The sequence below is a fragment of the Tetrao urogallus genome (genome assembly GCF_951394365.1).
Source record: "Tetrao urogallus genome assembly, chromosome: 4".
Taxonomy (NCBI): domain Eukaryota; kingdom Metazoa; phylum Chordata; class Aves; order Galliformes; family Phasianidae; genus Tetrao; species Tetrao urogallus.
In genome coordinates, this window is record NC_136817.1 from 55,049,989 (window position 1) to 55,070,105 (window position 20,117).

At 36.3% G+C, this 20,117-nt stretch overlaps 1 protein-coding gene across 2 annotated transcripts in view; it reads right to left on the reverse strand.

Annotated features, from left to right (window-relative positions):
* Positions 1-11,326: 11,326 nt before the first annotated feature.
* SLIT2 (slit guidance ligand 2) overlaps positions 11,327-20,117 on the reverse strand; it is a gene marked incomplete at both ends in the record, with an annotated part of 250,813 nt that continues 242,022 nt past the window's right edge. For both annotated transcript variants that reach the window (XM_079534254.1, XM_079534253.1), the window contains 3 exons: positions 11,327-11,568; positions 12,660-12,871; positions 17,050-17,338. In XM_079534254.1, coding sequence (XP_079390380.1) covers positions 11,327-11,568; positions 12,660-12,871; positions 17,050-17,338 — 743 coding nt within the window. The remainder of the gene's footprint in view (positions 11,569-12,659; positions 12,872-17,049; positions 17,339-20,117) is intronic.

Genomic DNA, 20,117 nt, shown 5'->3' on the forward strand with positions numbered 1-20,117 from the left:
CAATGTCAACAACACAGTGGTCAGCTGTGCTAATTGATTTATAATCAAGAGATGAGCGGAGTCTTTGCAAGCTGCTGTATCTTGTGACATTTTCTGTGACTCTAGTAGAATGGCTTTCCCTGAAGTGAAATAGCATTGAGAGTCAGTGATGCTTTCATATTTTTGATCTTAGTGATGGGCATCTTGCGATACCTTCTGTCACATGGCCAAGATCTAGACACCAGAATGGACGTAACTGGAGAGGAAGGACTCTCTGCAAAGGCAGAGACCACAGCATAGCTGAGAGAGGAAAGGGGTAGACTTCACAGTAATTGGCTGAGATTTGGTCAGTGTGGGGTGAGAGCATCTTTTTTAGCATTAGAAAACATGTGGAAAAACATAGCAGTACCTTAGTTTTGGTAAGAATGGGACTAATGCAAAGCAGGAAAAAATGTCTGTTTTTTCCCCTCTGATTTAACTCTGCATTAGACTTGTGAAGTCATTTCTAGGAAAGGGTAGGAGTGCTGTAAGCACCTGAAATATTTTCCAGAAGCTCAAGCACAGGATACTGAGTTATTGGTAGAAATGAATGTCATACTCTGTCCAGCTTCAATCTTAGTCCTGGTGCTTTAATTGATCGAATTGTTCAAATAAAGAAAAATACCATCCATTGTGGGTACAAAATCCACAGTAGACCAGAACTCTTTTACTTTTTGGATTCAAGTCCTGGTGCAGCTCCAGAAGTGTTATTGTGTGAAATTTTTTTCTTCCTTTTCCTAATATTCTCAGTATTTCTCTTTTGCCTCTGTATAATGCTCGTATTCAGAAGACATAAACTAAACTGTGCTCATGAGAGTCTTGAATATCCTAGTGATGACAGCCTAACCAGAAAGCATTGCTGTTTTAAACTGTCATTTAGAGAATAGCATTATGAAATTCTTCTTTAAGAGTCAATGCATTAACACATTTTTTCCTTCTCCCCCTGCCCCTTATTGCAAACTTGAGAGCAATTCCTGTTTTCTAATGCACTTCGAAGGATGAGCAAATCTTGTAAACCATGAACATCCATTCCCAGTGTCATTGAGGACTGTTGAGGGAACTCAGTGATTCTGCAAACCAAGGACTCTACTTAGTAAAGAACTGTCCTTCAGCTATAGTTTTTCTATTTGTTTGCTTTCATACGGTTTTAACCACTCGCATGGAATGCTGTGATTCTAAGTGGCTGTGCCTTTTTTTTTCCTCTTCAGGGCAGATATAGGCAACAGTCAATTTTCTGTTCTCAATATTTAGTCTGTATAGCATGAAAGGATAACAAAATGCCATTTGTCTCAGTGCACTGGGGTGTGCCACCTATAACCTGTTAAAGGAAATAAGGATACTGAACTAGATATATATGATCTGTGTTTTAGTTTTGCATTTTTTTTTAATTGCCTGTTACTTCATTGCCCAAGGTCAGTCTTTGTCAGACAAGTGGACCAACAGTTCTCTAGAGTAACATAAAACCATTAAGTTGCTCTTTGATCTTGCACCTTCTTTAGAACCTTTTAATCAATTAACCATGAAGCTACTCAGCTTGTCTTATTTCCTGCACATAAAACTACTTTGGTCTAGCTGACATGTTACTACATTATAGATCAAAGATGGAAGGAAAACTTCACATCCAACCGGGATAATTATGTGGATTTTTTTCTGTATCTATTAGATAAATTTTCATCCTTCAGATAGAGGAAAACAGCATTTTGATCTAGATTGAATAAAGGATTCATATGTACTTTAAAAGGTGGCTAAATGGATTTCAGTATAATTGACCTTACATGGGATGTGAATTATTCCATGGCTATTTGTTGAGCCTCAACTGTCCCTATATATATTGAGAGTACCCACTATTGATAATAAAAGAAAACATGACCTATGGGAACAGAAGCACTGATCTCTTTTTTTAGGATACCTCTAAATAAAATAGAGAAATTAAATAGTGAATGTACTGTAATGTGATGCAAATCAAAATTCTTTTAGCCCAGGAATTCAAGTTTGATAACAGAGAGTTGTGCTTTCAGGCTTGTAGGCCCACACTTCTGCAATTTTAGTGGTTGATAGACACAAAATTTTTTATCAAAGGAATCAGAGATTCCCTCAGTATTACGTTCTTTTAGATGTGTGGATGTTGATATTACTACTTACTAGTTACCTGAAAATTAAGGCATCTCAAAATGTACTCCTCATTCCTTTTGGACAAATTCTAGATTACACAAACTTTCTTCATTTACTTCTTTTTGAGCTTCCTCCTGAGGTGGACAGAATGTCACCCATACTTGTCCCAGGCAGCAAAATGTCTGCTTACTTGGGCTTTGCTCCAGGTGTATTTTGCACAGCTGTTTCCTGTGGCATTGGCATATTCTCTTTCTGCTTCCTGATGCTGAAAGCTGAGCTGGCCTGGCCCACAGGTAAGAGTGTCACCAGGTGCATGCATTGGCAGCACCTGGAAATATAAAGCAGCAGCATGATTTCTCAAGAAAAAACAATGCCCTATTGTGTTAGGTTTTTCTTGTGTGTTTGTTTTTGTTTTTAAGTAGTAAAGTAGCATTTTTGAATGAATCTGCTTTGTGAAATGGTGGTGTAGAATATTCTTCATAGATATCCCCTTATTCTCTGAAGGCATACCTTATATCTAGACTCTCTACACTTCAAAGTAGATAGGAAATGGGAACCCTTGTAGCTGTTACAAATCACATTATTTTCATGCTAAGTTTAAGCCACTCTCTATTTGCAAATCTGTATTGATTTTTTTGAATGTTGTGTTTCCTTTAACTAAACAGGTCCCTGCTGATGTTTGTTATCTTCCTTGTAAGCTGAATTAAAAGAGAATGAAAAAGTTAGTGGATGGTGTATATAAAGTGTTCTTTGATAGATAAGCATCTTTTGAACAAAGAAGAGCGCTTTCAGCTCTTGATACTAAGGAAGAAATATTTTCCCTAATCTCCTCTGTACAAATTCCTCATGTAAGCCAGAGAAATTTTCCAGAGAAAGAAAAGATACTCGTAGAACTTGTTCTTACACATACCTCTGCTGTACCTCTTTACTGCTGGTTTTAAGATCCAGTGGGGTGCTTTTGTTTTGGGATTTGAAAAGATACAGAAATCCAAAAGGAGTCAAAAGGAAGTTACGCTTAATTTTGAGCCTAAAAGAGGCCGAACTTTAGATTTTAGTGTTTGTTTTCTTTCTACCTCAAGCTATAAATCATCCAAGATTCATCATGATGTTTGCAAATCTAATCCAAGCTGGACTAAGTTACAGACTGGACCAACATGTAGGTTTATAGTAATGCCTGAAAACAGGAAAGCCTTTAGATCAGAAAGGAAAAACTATCTGGTTTCATTATATGTGGCTTCGAGTTTCATTACAAAAGGGTTTACGTGGCTTTGATCCCCTAATTTGGCTAAAAACAAGAAAAGAAATGATCTGCATGTGCACACAGCTATTTCAGTGTGTGCATGTGACTAAAATAGATACTCTGTATACATGTTCCACACAGAAATGCTGCATTTAAAATGCATAGATTGTGAAGTCAAGATAGATCAAGTCAAACATCCTCACCAGCATCTACCTTGAATTCTTAATCATATCCGCTGTTATTCGAAACTGTTCAGGAAAACTGAAAAGTGTAAATAAGTTCACAGCCTGAAGAAGAAAGAAAGAAACAAAAAAGTATGTGCTTTCTACTGCTGTATATGTGCATGTATACACATACACTAAGAAAAAGATTTTACAAGAAGAGTCTGTTTTCCATAATGCTTTATTATGGAGCCACAATTAAGCAAGTCTTCAAAAGGGAGTACTAAAGAAATTACTTCACTAGAAGCAGTTTTACTACAATGGGGCTCATTTATTTTTTATTTTTGGTTAAAGACCTTCTGTCTTTCTGACTGCTGTCACTGAAGAGGAATTGCCAATTCTCTTCACTGCTCTGGAGTCTGGAGAGCGGCGATGAGAAGCAAGCTCCTTTCCCACAAATCCCAGACAGCACTGACATGGGGACAAGGGCAGAGCCGAGGGAGAGCATCCACACACACTGAATAGCACAAAGCTTTTTCCAAAGTAACACGTGCTATGGCTTCTTTCGCCAACTGCTGGAGGACTTGGACCACTGTTCCCAAACCAGGTTTTGTGCACTGAAAATATTAACTCATTTTTGTAGCAGATGATAGAAGTTTTGGTGGCTTCAGGCCAGCCAAGTTGGGTTTACAGATGCTTTCCATCACTGAAACAGCATGAAGCAGCTTGAGCCTACAGTGAATCTGGCCCTGGATTTCTTGAAACCAGTGTTTTCTTCTCTATAGTTTAATACCCCTGTTTTCTTGCAATTTACAACCCTATTCAGTACCATGTGAAGTGCAAATGGACTGTGGCTACTTCTGCTGGAAAAAGTTTATTCCCATACATAAAGCCTTCTGAATGGCTGCTACTTTTTGGTGCTGTAATTATCATTTCTACAAGATTTTGATAGTATATGGCTGTGTTTGTTTCCCAAGAACAATCGCAGCAGTTAATTCCCTGTATGTTCAGTCCCTAGAAATTTGATACTGAACCAGGGCCGATTCCTTTTTATCATTCTTATGACTTGTCTTTCTTAGTCCCTCAGACCTTATTATTTCTTTGTTTATTCTTCTTTTCTTCAAAATAACTGGGAAACTTAGCCTTCCCTTCCCTTCCCTTCCCTTCCCTTCCCTTCCCTTCCCTTCCCTTCCCTTCCCTTCCCTTCCCTTCCCTTCCCTTCCCTTCCCTTCCCTTCCCTTCCCTTCCCTTCCCTTCCCTTCCCTTCCCTTCCCTTCCCTTCCCTTCCCTTCCCTTCCCTTCCCTTCCCTTCCCTTCCCTTCCCTTCCCTTCCCTTCCCTTCCCTTCCCTTCCCTTCCCTTCCCTAATAACACTTGAGTTTTAAATGCTCAAGAATTAACCAGAACATTCTTTCCATCGCCAACATGGGCATTTTGCCTCCAACAGTTTTCTTGGTGAATGTAGATGCAGGATTGCCACAGAGGGTGTGAGGAAATGTCCCATGTGGGCCATGGAAAGGGCAGGCACTGTGGGGTATTCAGGCACAAAAACATATCCCAGTCTTCTTCTCCACAAAAGTTACACTACATCTGGGCAATTTCTTTCTCTAACACTGGACATCCACAGTCATCCTGAGGGAATTATCAGTGCAATTCCAGCTAAAGTGATTTAGCTGAGCTTCCTCTCCTATTCTCTCTAATGATAGTGGTACTGTTTTTACATTTCTACCTTTATCTTTAGAAAAAAAAAAAGAAAAAAAAAAGCTGGAAACAATTATTCCACAAAGTACTTCCTTACTGCATTAGTTTGTTTTGAGGGGTGTACCTGGAGGCTGCTGAATAGCAATGTTTGTTAATCACATAACCATTTTTGCAGCAAAGAAAGAAGGCAACAACTAATGAATAATTACTTCTGACTTTCTGTGAATTTAGAAACAATTTTTTTTTGGTATATCGATGTGATTTTTGGTCAGTTTTATTTACTGTTGACACAGACTCATGTCCTTACCTTTCTCCTAGAAAATCAAAATAATTCTTCTCAAAAGTGGTTGAATAGATAAAGAAAACCCAATTAAAAAAAAAAAGAAAAAGAGAGAGAGAGAGAGAGAGAGAAAGAGAGAAGAATGGGCAAACTTCAAACACTTCAAACTTGCTATTTCAAACCAGCAGTCGACTTCTACAGCACAGGTCAGCTGGTACTGCTCCTATTGCTGTTACCATAGCAGAAACACAGAAATGTGATTAAATAAATAAAGCTAATCAGAAGCAAAAAAACAACTTTGCAGTAAAAACAGCTCAAGTTAACCTATTCTCAGAAGACTTTGAAAGAAAACATACTTCTAAAGATGTGCTGTGAGAGATTTTCGGCACAGCTGCAGGAAAAAAGAGGTATCCTTTCCCTTTCTTTAGAAGGATTAAGTCTGTCCTGGAAATTAACCAAAGTGGACAAATGGGCCATCATACAGAAACAACAGATTGGAGCTCAGAATGTGAAAAACATTGAGAATGGGTAAAAATATGCAGGAAAATGGCTATTGGACATTTTTAAGGAACTTTAATGACAGAATAGGCAACCCAGGCACATTAATTCTATCTTTACTTGTCTCTTGTGATATGGAAAGTATCTTAAAAGGAATTAAATAAAAAAAAAAAGAAAAAAGGAGTTCTAACAGACAAAAACAGATAACAATTTCCCTGCTCTGGGTCTAAAATTTCATAGAACATGTAAGTTTAAATCAATCTATGTCAGACTGTTCTACAGCAGCTAATGTAATATCTTCCAGATTATAAAAGACATGGAAAAAGCCTGATCTTTGTAACTGAATGTGTAACCTGTCTCCCTCCTTTAAGGAAGATCTTCTGATCCGTCAACAAATGTTAATGAATAACTGAAAAAGGAAGAAAAAAAAAAAAAGTCTCAATCTGTATGTAGTACAGTAATGCACAGTTTTTGGAGGTACTGATGTTCGATGGTTGGAGCTAAAGTTGTTTACCTCTGAATTGGCGTTAAATAAAAGGATGGGCTTGTAAAGAACAGAAAGCATTAGTAAGATCAACATTTTAAGTTTGAGCTGTGGATCTGGGAGGCAGTTTGAAAGTCTGTTCCCATGGCTGAGCAAAATTCCTGCAGCATGGGTGTCATGCTGCAGAGCTGGAGCATATTTGCTGCGACTGTGGATAGCCAGAAGTCTTGCTGTTCTGTGAGATGACTGTTTTTTCTCAGCTTGACAAATGACATACAGCACTGACAGAGCACTTCTCCTATGCTGGCCATCACCCCTACGGACACTGGCCAGAACAGCAGCAGCAGGAACATACCCTCCAACTCTGATTTAATCTCATGGAGCCCAGGAGACCAGTGAATAGAGTTGTTAACTCTTCTGTTTGGTTTGCTTTTCCCATCTGTGTTTTATTAAACTGAGAACAAGATTTATTCCGTTTTTTTTCTTTTTTTTTCTTTTCTTTTTTTTTTTTTTTTCTTTTTTAACATCAGGAGCTGTTGCTGTCCAAGATGATGGTTGATGTTAAGGTATGCATACACAGTTTAACCTGGCTAAGGGCCAAAGAGGCCTATAATTTCCAGCCTAGACCATTTATTTGCAAAAGGACACAAAATCTCTGCTCTCAGACATTTCTGAAAGGATGAACATGACTACTTTCCTCTCTCCCAGGAACACAATACATAAAGAGCCCAGTAAAACAGTAGGCTCTCCAGGATGAGCCAGGCTCTCAAGGCATGCAGGCAAACACTACAGTTTTACTTTATTGACAGCCCCTACACAGTCACAGCTACTGGTGATTCTCTGATTTCCATTCCAGGAATCTTAAATAGACTGGAGATACCAGCCCAATGTATAAATATTTCATCTAAAAGCCAAGGATCCTAAATGGCTCAGCTGGGGAATTTCACTTTATGAGAACTTTATGTGCCAGGCTCTCCACTGTAAGGTGGGATACAGCTGGAGCACAGACACTTGCATGCCTAATGAGCTACCAAGAGAATAGTGAGGCCTTCTAAGGAGAAGGAACCAAAAGATGATTTTGAATTGCTTCAAAAAGATTAACTTTTCCTCAAATACATTTAACTAAAGATAGAACAAGAGCATGCTTTTGGGAACTGTAAAGAGGTTTCTTTTAAGTATGTATATTTCAAGCAGTAACAGATAAAAACCCCCAAATCCAAAGCTTCAAAGCAAGCAGCCTCTAATATTGTGTTGCTTTTCCAAAACCTCTAGGCTTTTTCTTCACAACAGCAGACTCCTTTCCAAGAAGCACGCACTCCTCCCTCATCTCTTAATCATCTTTCATTTTATTAACGCTAACATGATGGATCATCATGACTAGCAGGTTTATTGCAATCCACAAAAGTTCCACACTCTGGTCTTCCCAGACAAATGTCTTCATAGCATCATATGAATACCATGTTGATCATAGCAGCTACACACAGTACCATCAGTCTATAATGATTCTTGCAATACTAAGCTTTATAGTACTCCCATGTGGCAATAAGAAATTATTCATGTTTGGATTTGACTTTCACCATCATTAACAAAAAAACAATGCCTTTTTTTACTCTTTCATATTAGAAGAATAGTTTTTTTTCCATGTTCTTTCACATTTTTATCATCTGAGATGACATTAGGAGCTGCACATGAGCCATTACAAATTAAGGGGCATTCTTGTGCTTTTGCTTTTAATTACTTTTAAGAATACTGGCAGAAAAACGATGGAATCTCAGTTAACACAAATTCTTTTTTTTTTTTTTTCATAAGAAATCAAGAAAAACAAAACTTATAAAGTAGGGAACTGTACTGAACCTTGTCTTTCCAACCCAATGCAGTTTGTGCATTTTCTTCAATACATTAAAAGCATAATATACGTGACTGATTCCTATAGCAGGCCACAGACTTTAGGAGGGAAACTCAACCCCTGAACATGGTGTTAAAAGCTGCATCACTGTTACCTCCTTTAGTTATATGCCTGGAGTATTCTGCACTGAACTAAATCTTCTGCTGTGTTAACTTTGCCTAAAGCTACAATTCCCTCAGATCCCCAGCTCACCTTCAAGGCATATCTGTACATGACAGTCTACTATTACAGCCATGTTACAGGAAATCCAACTGAGGGATGATAAATGTGTCAGGATGACCCATTCCACTGAGAAATGACAGAGCTGTGCTACATCATAAACAGTGGCACACTTTGTAGATGCTTAAGGAGTTTCATTGGTGAAAATATAGGAATGTTCCAGTTTCTAAGTCACAGTTGGATGCAGTGCCTTGTATCTTCCAGAAAGGTACTTGTAGGTGCAATTTTTTTTTTGTTTGATTTGAAATTAAAGTTTTTTTTGTTTGTTAGTTTTTGCTTCTGCTTAGAACACACACACACACACACAAAATCCCGGCCTTGATGCACTTTGGATCATTGTATCTGCTAGCACAGCTTGAATAACATTGCTCCGCTTCCTCTGTCAGTAAGACAGAAAGCAGTCAAGCACTTGGTACAAGCATTTTGGTTGTACACAGAGAAGTTATACTGCTTCTCCAAGAATACTATCTAAGTAGTACTTTGCAAAAAGACTTTTTCCTGCAAGCTTTGAGTACTTAAGGAAGATTAACTAGAAGTCACAGGAACAAAAAAGAAGGCTTCACGTCAAAGGCAGTTTCATTTGATATTTAGACAGTTTCTAAGGTAGACTAAGAAAAATAAATATACAGCAGTGTATGCAAAAATTACATTACAGAAATGAAACCTTTTAAAGTATACTATCCAATCCATCTAATTGCTTAGCTCAAAATTAGTGAAAATAAAGCTTTCTGAAGAATCAAGTTACTTAACACTGCCAAGTTGCCAATTTTATAATCATTAAAATACCAGCATAGACTTGATGTGTCTTTACACCCAGTGCATTTCACTTATAAATAAGTCTTTAGTTAATTTTGCTATGAGTTGTGCTGTGTGTATAAGGAACTGACATTCTCAGATGTCCCTGCCTGTAGGTGCAATAATTACAATGTGACTCCTTCAGACTTGCAGCAATGAATACACTAGAACTAGTTGGGTTTAATTCTTTTTTTTTGTCTTTATACCAAATACTGTTTGCAACTACAAGTGTTTAATTAAAGGCTGTTAGACAATTTGAACTTTTTAGAAGAATACAAATAAAAGCAGTTAGTGAAGTAGATATCTGTTTAATTTACAAACATCAGTAGCATTACTGATATCAGTCCAAATAAGACAAAGCACACTGCATTACACATGTACACCTAACTTTTTTTTTTTTGTAAAAAAAATAATAAAATAAAATTGAAAAACATCTGCATTTTTACAGGGTACCCTGGGTTTTACTGAAAGAAGAACACAACCCACTATTAATGATTACCAATTCTACATTATAATTTAGCAGCAACATGTTAACGTGGGGAACATTAGGGCAGTAAAATAGCTTTATTATTTGGGGAAAATCACAGTTCTTGATAGCACAGCCTTTTTTTCTTTTTTTCTTTATTAAAAAAAAAAAAAAAAAAAAGTAAAGGGTTCCATGGGAATATTAATTTATAAAGATCTACCTTCTAATGTCATTTTCTACATGCCATCTCATTTTCTGTAAGTACTGTATATAGGGAAAATTAATTTCTCTACAATTGCCATCTAGTGTAAAAGACATTTTCTGTCACACATTACAGGGTTGCGGAAGGTGTCCTGAATATCTGCTGTACGTGAAAACTGCAGATTGTCATCACTTTCAGATTCAGTGACACCAAGTGGTCAGATTCTAAGGAAAAGAAAAGGGGAAAGGGAACGGGAGGAACAGACCAAAAACATTTACCCCAAGACGACATGCTACGTTAGTTCTATTGCAAAAAATCCTGATTTTTAAGTCCTTTTCTTTAAAAAAAAAAATACAAAAATACTGGGACAAATATAAATTAATATATATTAAAGCATTGAAAAACAGTAACAGGGATGACCTAGGAGGGTTAAGTACAATGTACTTCGATACAATAAATATTTCTCAATGAAACCGAATACTGTATAGAGTTGTTTTTAGAACTCATAGAAACAGAAATCCATATTATTACTAATTTATCCATCAATAATCTATTTTTATCATCCCCCAAACATTTATATTACAAAAAATTAATACTGGAAAAGGGCAGATAAACACTTTTTGTATGCTTCTTTTGTTAACATGCTGACATAAAAGTTTACATCATCAGGAGATTTCAGGATTATAGTATATTCTCATATCTCCCATTTCCCATCCACTAAATGGGACCTCATCTTCTCAAGATGCTTAATAATTCCGAAAGATAAAATGTACTTCATACAATTATTATCTCTGTATGCATTCTCATCCATAGGTAAGTGATTGGTATGGTCTGTCAAGACAATAAAATATACTGATACAAAAATGAAAAAACAAGACTCATGTTCTGGTTAACATTTCATCTCTGAGCTGTTAAGTTGAAAGTCACGTATGTATAGTGTCAGTGTATCTTCAGCATGTTATAAAGAAGAATCCGTGTTAAAAGTAGTTAAGTTTCCCATCACTGTTGCAATGTTACCAGGTCTTTTTTTTTTTTTTCTTCAAAGCTCCTCTTGGTTATGAGAAGTCTCAGTTCAAGCACTTGAATCTTTTTTCAAATGAAGAAAAAGTCTTTATTCTCATAATAAAAATAAGTCTGTTCTGTATTTTACAATATATTTCAAATATTTCCACTATGAAGCATTAATTAGTCCGACACGGTCAATAAGTATACAACATTTTCAAAAGACAAGTGTGACAGGAACACTTAGGAGGGACAATTTGTACAGCCACACTTCACCACTTTTTCAATCTCGTCCACAAATGACGACCCATCAGTGCATTCAAAAGAGTATTTCCGTCTCTTGCTCCTTAGTGGTCCACAGCACTGCCCGGTTGAACATCCCCCTTTACATTCTAGTCTCGATACCTTCTTGGTCGTCTGGCACGCAGCATACCCTTGCTGCTTTTGGTAGTAATCTCGGATTCGTTCCCCTCGACAAGAGATTTCTGCAGAAAAAAAACCATTTAAAATAAGAGAGGTGCTTCTGAGATACAGGTCAAAGAATGTTTGACATTGCTGAAGAAGATGCTCTATTTCTAATTGCAGTTGAAAGTGGCATTTTACTTTGGCTCAGACACATAACGGAAACTAGTTGTTCTATCAAACATAATTTGATTAATGCTGAGTTTTATTTCCTACACCTCTTATTTTCAGATAAGTTTATATTATGTATATGTAAACCATAAATACAAAGCTATTACAATGACAAGAAAATTGGAAGCTTAAATCTTTTCCTTTTTTATAAAAGTACACATCTTCTGTTCTTACATTGCTAGCAGCTGGTTCTGTTTATCATAGGAAAATGTTTCAGAGAGCATGCAATTTAATTTATTAGACCTGGAGTTTAATATTATTCAATCTGTTATTTAATACAAGTTACATTCCACTAACTTCATAAATTACCGAGGTATAAAACCAGCAAAAAATGCGACATCTGTTAGAAGTTCTACAACCATATTCTTCTATTCACATCTACTTACAATACAAAATAAATGCCATCTGGGGTAAGGGAAACAGAGGGAGAGGGAGAACTTCGATAGACAAAGGAAAAAGGTAGGGGAAAAAGTCATCCTGTTTTCATCCATCTCACCTGCATAATTCGCTGTGATAAATCAGTTGAAGCTGAGAGGTCAAAAGTAGAGTTTGTGATAAAACTAGGAGCAGAATCATTGGATTTGGCTTCTCAGTTGCAGAAGGCAGAGAAACAATAAATACAGAAAGATAGCAGGTAAAAGGTAGTTAAATATAGTAAAAATGTGTTTTTGAATAAAGGCAAAAAAAAAAAAAAAAAGTTTTCACAGCAAAACATTTGGTGAAAAAATATCCAAAATGTAAATAAATTCATGGGAAAAGTTTGATCCTTCTCTCACTGAGATAAATTCTTATGGTAAAAAAAAAAAAATTAAAAAAAATGCAACAAATGTGTGTATTGTGGAGAAAAAAAGTTGGTAATGTTGTTGGCTGTTCATGCTTTAATAAAACAAACTTATTTTCTGAGACCAAAACAATAACATGATATTTGAACTTTATTTTTTACCTTTATCACAGCTGTCCCCCGTGTATCCGCTGCTGCATTCGCAATATGGTTTCCCAAGTCCTGAAAGCCTGCATTTGCCATGTTTACACCTGATGGATTGGCAGGGGTTAAACAGCATTTCCTCTTCATCACAGAGGACTCCCCCATGTCCCTGCAGGCATTTACAACTGTATGAAAACGCATTGATCGGCAAGCAGGTACCATGCACACATCTACAGGGGAAACAAGCCCAAGAGAATAAAAATAAATTATTCATCAAAGTTCAGGCTAAGCAACATTAACTACAAGTACTTTGGACTGTACTCAGAAGAAATTGCTTTTGTTTCTAATAGAGTTTTTAGTGAGATGCAGTGAAGTGCTTTGTAAGGGTTTATAATTGGTATGCAGTTTTACACAAAACAAGCTGCACTACAGAACACTGTCTCATCAGAAAGCAACCGCTGTAGATGTGTTATGGAATAATTTGTAGGCCACAGTTACTCAAGTCAACACTTTCTGTCTATCTAAATTTTTAGCATGCTTTCAAGAGCACAGCAAGATTCAGTCCAAGTGTAATCCATTAGAATTAGATAGAGAGAAAGGATACTCACCTGAAATTTTGGTTCTTGTTCATTAAAAAATAATCATACTGTCACTTATGAAGTATGGGCTCCCAGCACAAAGACCAGACACTTCCCAGCTAAACCTCTTCTGATACAAGCAATGGAAGTTTCAAAGCTGAACACGTCCCCTTCAAATGCATTAGTTCGCACTGAAAACTGCCAGCAGCATGGCCACATAATGTCTGCGCTAGCAGTGCTCAGCTAGTCCTTATGCAGAAAGTCATGCTAGATCACGTTGCAGATTATCAGGTCTTACCTGAGTGTTTTTAATCAGCTACTCTCTCAGTTGGTCTCTTGTAAATGTTTGTGGCAAACTCAAATCTTGCCATTAGACAAAAAGGATCTGAGTTGAGCTGCTAAGTTGTGATATATAGAATATGTAGCTTGTCTTAGTTTTGTGAGAGGGAGATGGTATCTCCCAAAAGGAGGATGTTTAATTATCTGTTCCTGTGTGTAATCAGAGGATTAGGGGAATTCATCTGCTGATGAAAACATCACCAGTGACTACCAGTGACTTGCAATAAAATCACTTCACTTTTCTGATTTGGTGACACAGAGTCAATATCTTTCTTCCTAAAAATAGCATTATTTCCTTTTACTGCTCCCTTGTACACAAGTCTTCTATCTATACATTGTTTCCTAGGGAGACAGCAAAGATTCCTCTGTAGGGACAAATGCAACCCTGACACTCACGGTCATTTTCACCCTAATGTTACTCCTCTCCACATTGTAAGATCTCTGAGCTCTCAGCCTCCTTAGCTGTTTGTGGCAACCACCTAAATAAATACGTAAATAAATGAGACACTTCAGATGAGAAAGAAATTGTATTTGATCGAAAACAAAATACTTTGTTTCAGCTTGGAAGAAAAAGAGTCATTTCATAGTAAAAAAAAAGAGCACTGTTAAAAATATCTCATTTATAAATTTTGTATGTAACAGTCTGTATTTCTAGTAACTTTTTGCTTTGTACTCTACTCCTTCAATACCATAAGAAATTTGGTAAAAGTGCCAAGAGTGCACAATACATTTTAAGTTCAACAAACCTGAATGAACTATTAAAAGCTTGCTTCAGCTTGTAAACATCACCAAGTTCCACCCACCAAAGACAGCCATATTACAGTTACCTATCTGTATGCTTAATTCTATGCACGTGTTTTAGCATGGTGCGACTACAAGGACAAAGAGTATAGCAAGACAATCCATAGAGGAGATTCAAATGGAAGGCACAACACACAGCCTCCATTCACTTATCCACTTAATCTCTAAGTAATGTAAAACTTAACTAGTAGCTTACGCACCTCCAAGTCCTCCATTATGCAAGAGTCTGCACTTCTGAACGAATTATGTTTCCTAAAGAATTTAAAATTGTTTCTGTGGTCTGATATTCTAGGACTGTTAGATTACGCAACTGAAAGTTGGAGGCTTAGACAGTGTCACAAAGCAGCTAGTTTTCATTTAGCCTTCCTTGTGTTTGCCACTCACAAAACAACCACACTGTGGACATCTGATCTTTGAAGCTACTCAGGTGACACCGACATCATGTCATATTCTATATAGGCTGTTTCAGATATCAAACCAATCTGTGTCAGGATTTTTGGTAGAGTTTTACTTGGCTTAAAGATGATTAAATCTTAGCTAATGTCAATTCTCTCACTTTTCCTTCCACCTGTTTTTTGAAGCCCTAAATTTCATCTTCAGACTGCACTGAAAGGAACATCAAGCTAAGTGCAAACTCTCAGGCACAGTTTCAGCTTATCTAATTTTAGTACCTATGTCAGGCATTTGTTACATTTATAATTGCCATAAGCTCCCTACACACTCATGAAGAGAAACAAGCTTGTCCATAATGTTATTAAACCATATGAAGCTTATTTTATTCCCAAGAAATGTTTCTTCCTTTACTGACTTGAGAGCAATCATTGGTCAATATGTTCCTAACTCAAACACCTGGGTTTACATAAAATAAATCAAAGCCTTAAGCTTTTTCATGGTGTGCAAGACCTCTAAGAGATTCTCTACATTTCCAAAACAGATCACAGTTACAATTCTGTTTACAGATAAAGTGGAAACATTATATTGCACTAGGTGGAAAAAAAGGCATCTATTTATCAGACAGGATTTAAGAGATGCATCAGGAAATAGAAAAATTCCCCAGGAACAAAAGAACAATAAAAACCTCCATCATTCCAAAGAAATAGTTTTTTGTTTGTCTTTCTCTCTTAAAAGCTCACAGCACTGTATACAGCTGAATCAAAAACAGTATTTGCAAGATCTAGCAAAATACTACTATTGTCCTCACTTAATTTCATCCTTGAAAGAAATTCCAAATTGTATGCATCTGATGCTTGCCAAGTTTTCTAATTCACTACAAGAAACATTCAGACTGGGCATGTGTTCAGTTGCAAAAATCCACAAACAATCTAATATTACGAAGATACTTTAAAGAAATTCTTAGAATTCACGTGATGGTTCCATATTGATTTTGGCTACTGAAGTATACAATAGATGTAAGAGACTCAGATTCAGCATTTATATTTTTTAACCTGCTGTGACTCCCTTTCTTTCTCTTAAGATACTGTGAAAGAGGACAGCATAAGAAAAAGACTCATAAACAACTTAGTGCTGCAATGATCTCTCTCAAAATTTCACAGCTATGGCTCTGGGAAGAATTGAAACATTGACAGCACTGAAATAATCTGTAAACAGTGTAAACAAAGCACCCTCATTAGTGTATAAAGCATTAAAAGGTGAGACTCTCAATGCACGCTGTGTCAAAACATCACTTAAACATCACTTTATATGGGAGTTGAAAATCATCTTATTAGAATCTCCAGGAAGAGCTAGGGCACCGGTCCTCAAAAGTAAAAAAATTGTGTAGATCAGAGCACTGAAAAAAATCCAGGCAGGACCTTCGGAAAAAAAAATGTGGCAAGGACAGTGGTAAGGGTCAACAGAGTGGCATCTTATTGCACTTGACCAACACATCCTGAAGGACTGTGAACTTCTGAAGTTTCTGATCTTTTTGTGCTGGGAGATCATGAACCAACAAATTGAACATCACTATTTATAAGATGAACACACATATAAATACTTCATGTGTGCATACTTATGTATCTGTATCTTTATATAGATACACATATATATATATATATATATATATATATACACAAAACCAGCTGTATAAATGTACTTAAAACATCCAACTGAAAATGTTCTAGTTAAGTCTGAAAGAAGAATTAACACACATGTACTTAAGCAGAAGTTTACCATAAAGGTAGAAGTTAGCCAAAATGTGGGGTTATTGTAGAAATATAAAGCTATCAGATTGGATAAGTTTAAAAAAATTATTAAATAATAAGACATCAAAAAGAATTAAATAAAACACACTAATAATAAGAATGGTACTTTCTGATAAAAAGTAGCCTTTTTCCACTTGGCAAGTTCCTCCAAGTGATGCTTGTATCAAACTTCATACCAATAGCTGCACTTGCATCCCTGTAATTCATTACAGAACTAGTCAGAAGTGTATTAAGAGCACAGATTGCAATCATATCCCACATTAAGGCTTTAGGCAGAACTTCTGTGTGATGTGTTTATTTGCTCACCTACATTTTTTTTTTTTTAATTAAGTTTAACTTAATTGGATGCTGTTTTCACTTTTACATGTCCAGCATATTTTGTTTCTTACTGAACTGTAAAATTGTATTAAAAAAAACAAAACAAAACAAAACATAAGAGGAAAATTGTATACATATTACACTACTGCTCTGTTTTGAGGAAGCACATACTTATTTCCGAGACATGGGTCATTAGTTTGTTGATCACAGAGGGGTCCAGTCCATCCTCCTTCACACTCACACGAAAAGCTTGACTGGCTGGTAGCATGGCACGTTCCATGCACACAAACTTTCTTGTGACAAGGCTCACAACCTGGCAGAATTCCCACTTGCAGCGGCACATTTCTGAAGTCCTGGAGTTCGCTGTTGATATACAGATTACGGATGCAGCCATGGAAGCTTGTGCCATTCTGTCCTGGAGACTGGCGTAGGGCTGCAATGTTATTTTTCACAGGCATGCCTAGGAAATTTATAACAGCAAATAATCAGTGTAATTTTTGGTACAGTTTTCTATACCATATTACCTGTTTTTGAAGACATTTTAAAAGTATGCTTCTCCCTACGTAATTATGTTTGATTCAGCGTACAAGGATGAGTAATGAGCTAGTATTTGGAAATTGTCCTGGTTGTCAAGCATGCATGCAAACCAACTCCAAAACAACATGTCTTTAGCGTCAGCTTAAGTGATGGACGTAGGAGTTAATGCGGGAAGCTCACAATTGATGAAAAGTCAGATACATGACTGTTTGACCCAATGCAATTAAGTCTGGGATGGTACACTATCTGCATCTTTAAAAAACAAAATATTTTGTATCTTACAAAAATCACATAGCAAGATGTTCAGATCCTGAACAATTCAGAAACAGCAGGTCATTGATTTGGAGTTAGCATACAGTGTGTTGAGCATTAAAAAACCAATTTGCTTATCTAAAAAAAATTAAGTTATTAGCTGCACAGGTATATTTATAGGCAAAATTAGCAGTATTAACACCAGTACTTAGAAACATAACAACTAAAGAGCTGATGTCCTGCATCCTTTCTCCTTAACTATGTAATCTGATAGATCTAATGCTTTTATGTGGCTTCTCAGAACGAATAGTAAAGAATAATGTGGAACCATACAACTGAATGAAGTAGTTTTGCCTTTCATTTAGAGGTTATTGTAATTTCATCAGGCTACTTTTCAGTGATGATATAAATGAATAATATTGTACCTATACTGCTTAAGAGCATAATGTTCTCTGATCTCATCAGCTAAGTAACATAGGCTGGGAGCTATTACATTAAAGGACTCAAACTACAAGCAATCATTAATTTCCATTTTCTCAAACTATTAGCCATATTTTGAAAAGTGTTAGAAGGCCAAATGGTGTGCAAATGCTGCTCATTTTCTTTAAAAATATTTCTCTGACAAGTTTTAGACAAAGGTTCTTTTATCAGTTGTGAAGATCTGCCACAGAAATGATGCCGACATATTTCAGCTGAATTTTCTGAAAGGTTGTAGCTTTGGCATTGTTCTCTTCCTTCCTCTTCCTTGAAGTTTTTTGTCACAGAACCTGCTACAGGTAAATTACAAAATTTACTGCTGAAGATGACAGATGGTAAGAGCTCTATTAGATAACAGCAATACAATAACAGTTAAAATGACCATCTCATTAAAATGCTGTTAGAGCAGAGTGCCTGCAAATGAAAAGCTGCTGATGCTGTGTCTGTGTCAGAAATAGGGACTTCTCTGAAACAAGGTGCCACACACAATTGGCAAAATGTACTCTAATTTCTGAAAGAAAAATGTGAAGTATCATTGAAGGCTGCGACTCCATTAAAGACTTTTTGAGAAGAAAGTTTGTCCCTTTGGACTTCTTACCAAAAGCCATGGGCTTTCAGTATGATATACTGGGAATCGTTACAGATAGACTGAAAATATCTAATGTGTGTAGTCTGATCTCAAAAAAGACATACAGTTGAAAAAATGTTTAAAAAGTTGCATAAATTCTTTCTGTAAAAATTAGATCAAATTACGCATTCCCAACCGACCAAAATAATTGTCACTCAAGAATAACTTCGTCAAAAAAAAAAAAAAGAGAGAGAGAGGTAAAAGGGCTTGCTGTCAAGTCTGAATTTCATTCATCATGCCAGCTGAGGTGATGCTTACCAGAAATGCCATTTTAACAGAAAGGTGACAAGAGCAAGTGTAAGTTACATGATGGTATAGGTGTCAAACGAAGACTTTGGCAAAGATAAGAATACTGCCAAGAATTCTAGTGAGAATTTGAGTTCGTAACTGAAGGATATGTGTGATCAAATTCTTCAAAAATTCTAGATAGACTATGAAAAAAATGAATGAATCTAAAAAGATAAGTAAAATAATGAAGAAAGAGTGGATTTTAACCGTCTCAAAAATTTTGAAGATAATGAATATACAAATATAGATAGAGAACATAAAAGTTTAACAGATGAGTACATGTCTACTATTTTTTGCTCTATAAATAATAATATAATGTGCTCCTAATAGCAGCTTTCATTCTGTTTTGGATTAACATTTTCTATGACAGCTGGAAGGATTTTCTGCTTGGAGTCTGAATGTGAGGAAATAGAAGCAACACAGGATAACTCTAAAGCATACGTTGCATGTTGAAAGAGACTCCTGCTCTTAGGAACCAGACCACTGGAAGAAAAAGTCATTTCTAAAAATTGTTTCTTCTGATAATTCATGATGATTACACAGATTAATATGTCTTCTAATGAAGACACATCTGCTAGGTGAAGAAGCATGTAAGAGAACTGTATGTCATAAATCATAAGTGAGTGTTAACACTGAACAAAATGAATGTCTGTACTTGAATGTACAGAATCATTTCAGTACTAGATGCCCATAACAGATAGGGCAATCTTTCTGCTCTCATCTCAGTATTCTTAGCAGTCATTAAACAACAAATAGATGTTGACAATACAAGTAAGCAAGCACACAGTGTCTTATGTGAATGTAGGACTTTCCCTCCTTTCAAAAAGTGTGACACTGTACATTACATAAATAACACTTCAGAAAAGATACACATGAAAAAACAGACATGCAGACATGCTTCCACAAAGCAATCCTCCTTTGAAGATCTGTGACATAACGGAATTTTAAAGGCGATTCATATATGTGATGATGGTCATTTCTCTGCTAGTGTGAGGAATATGACTAATGCTGAATCATATCTTGTACTTGTTTTCATTTTTGATGGGAGGAGGCAATA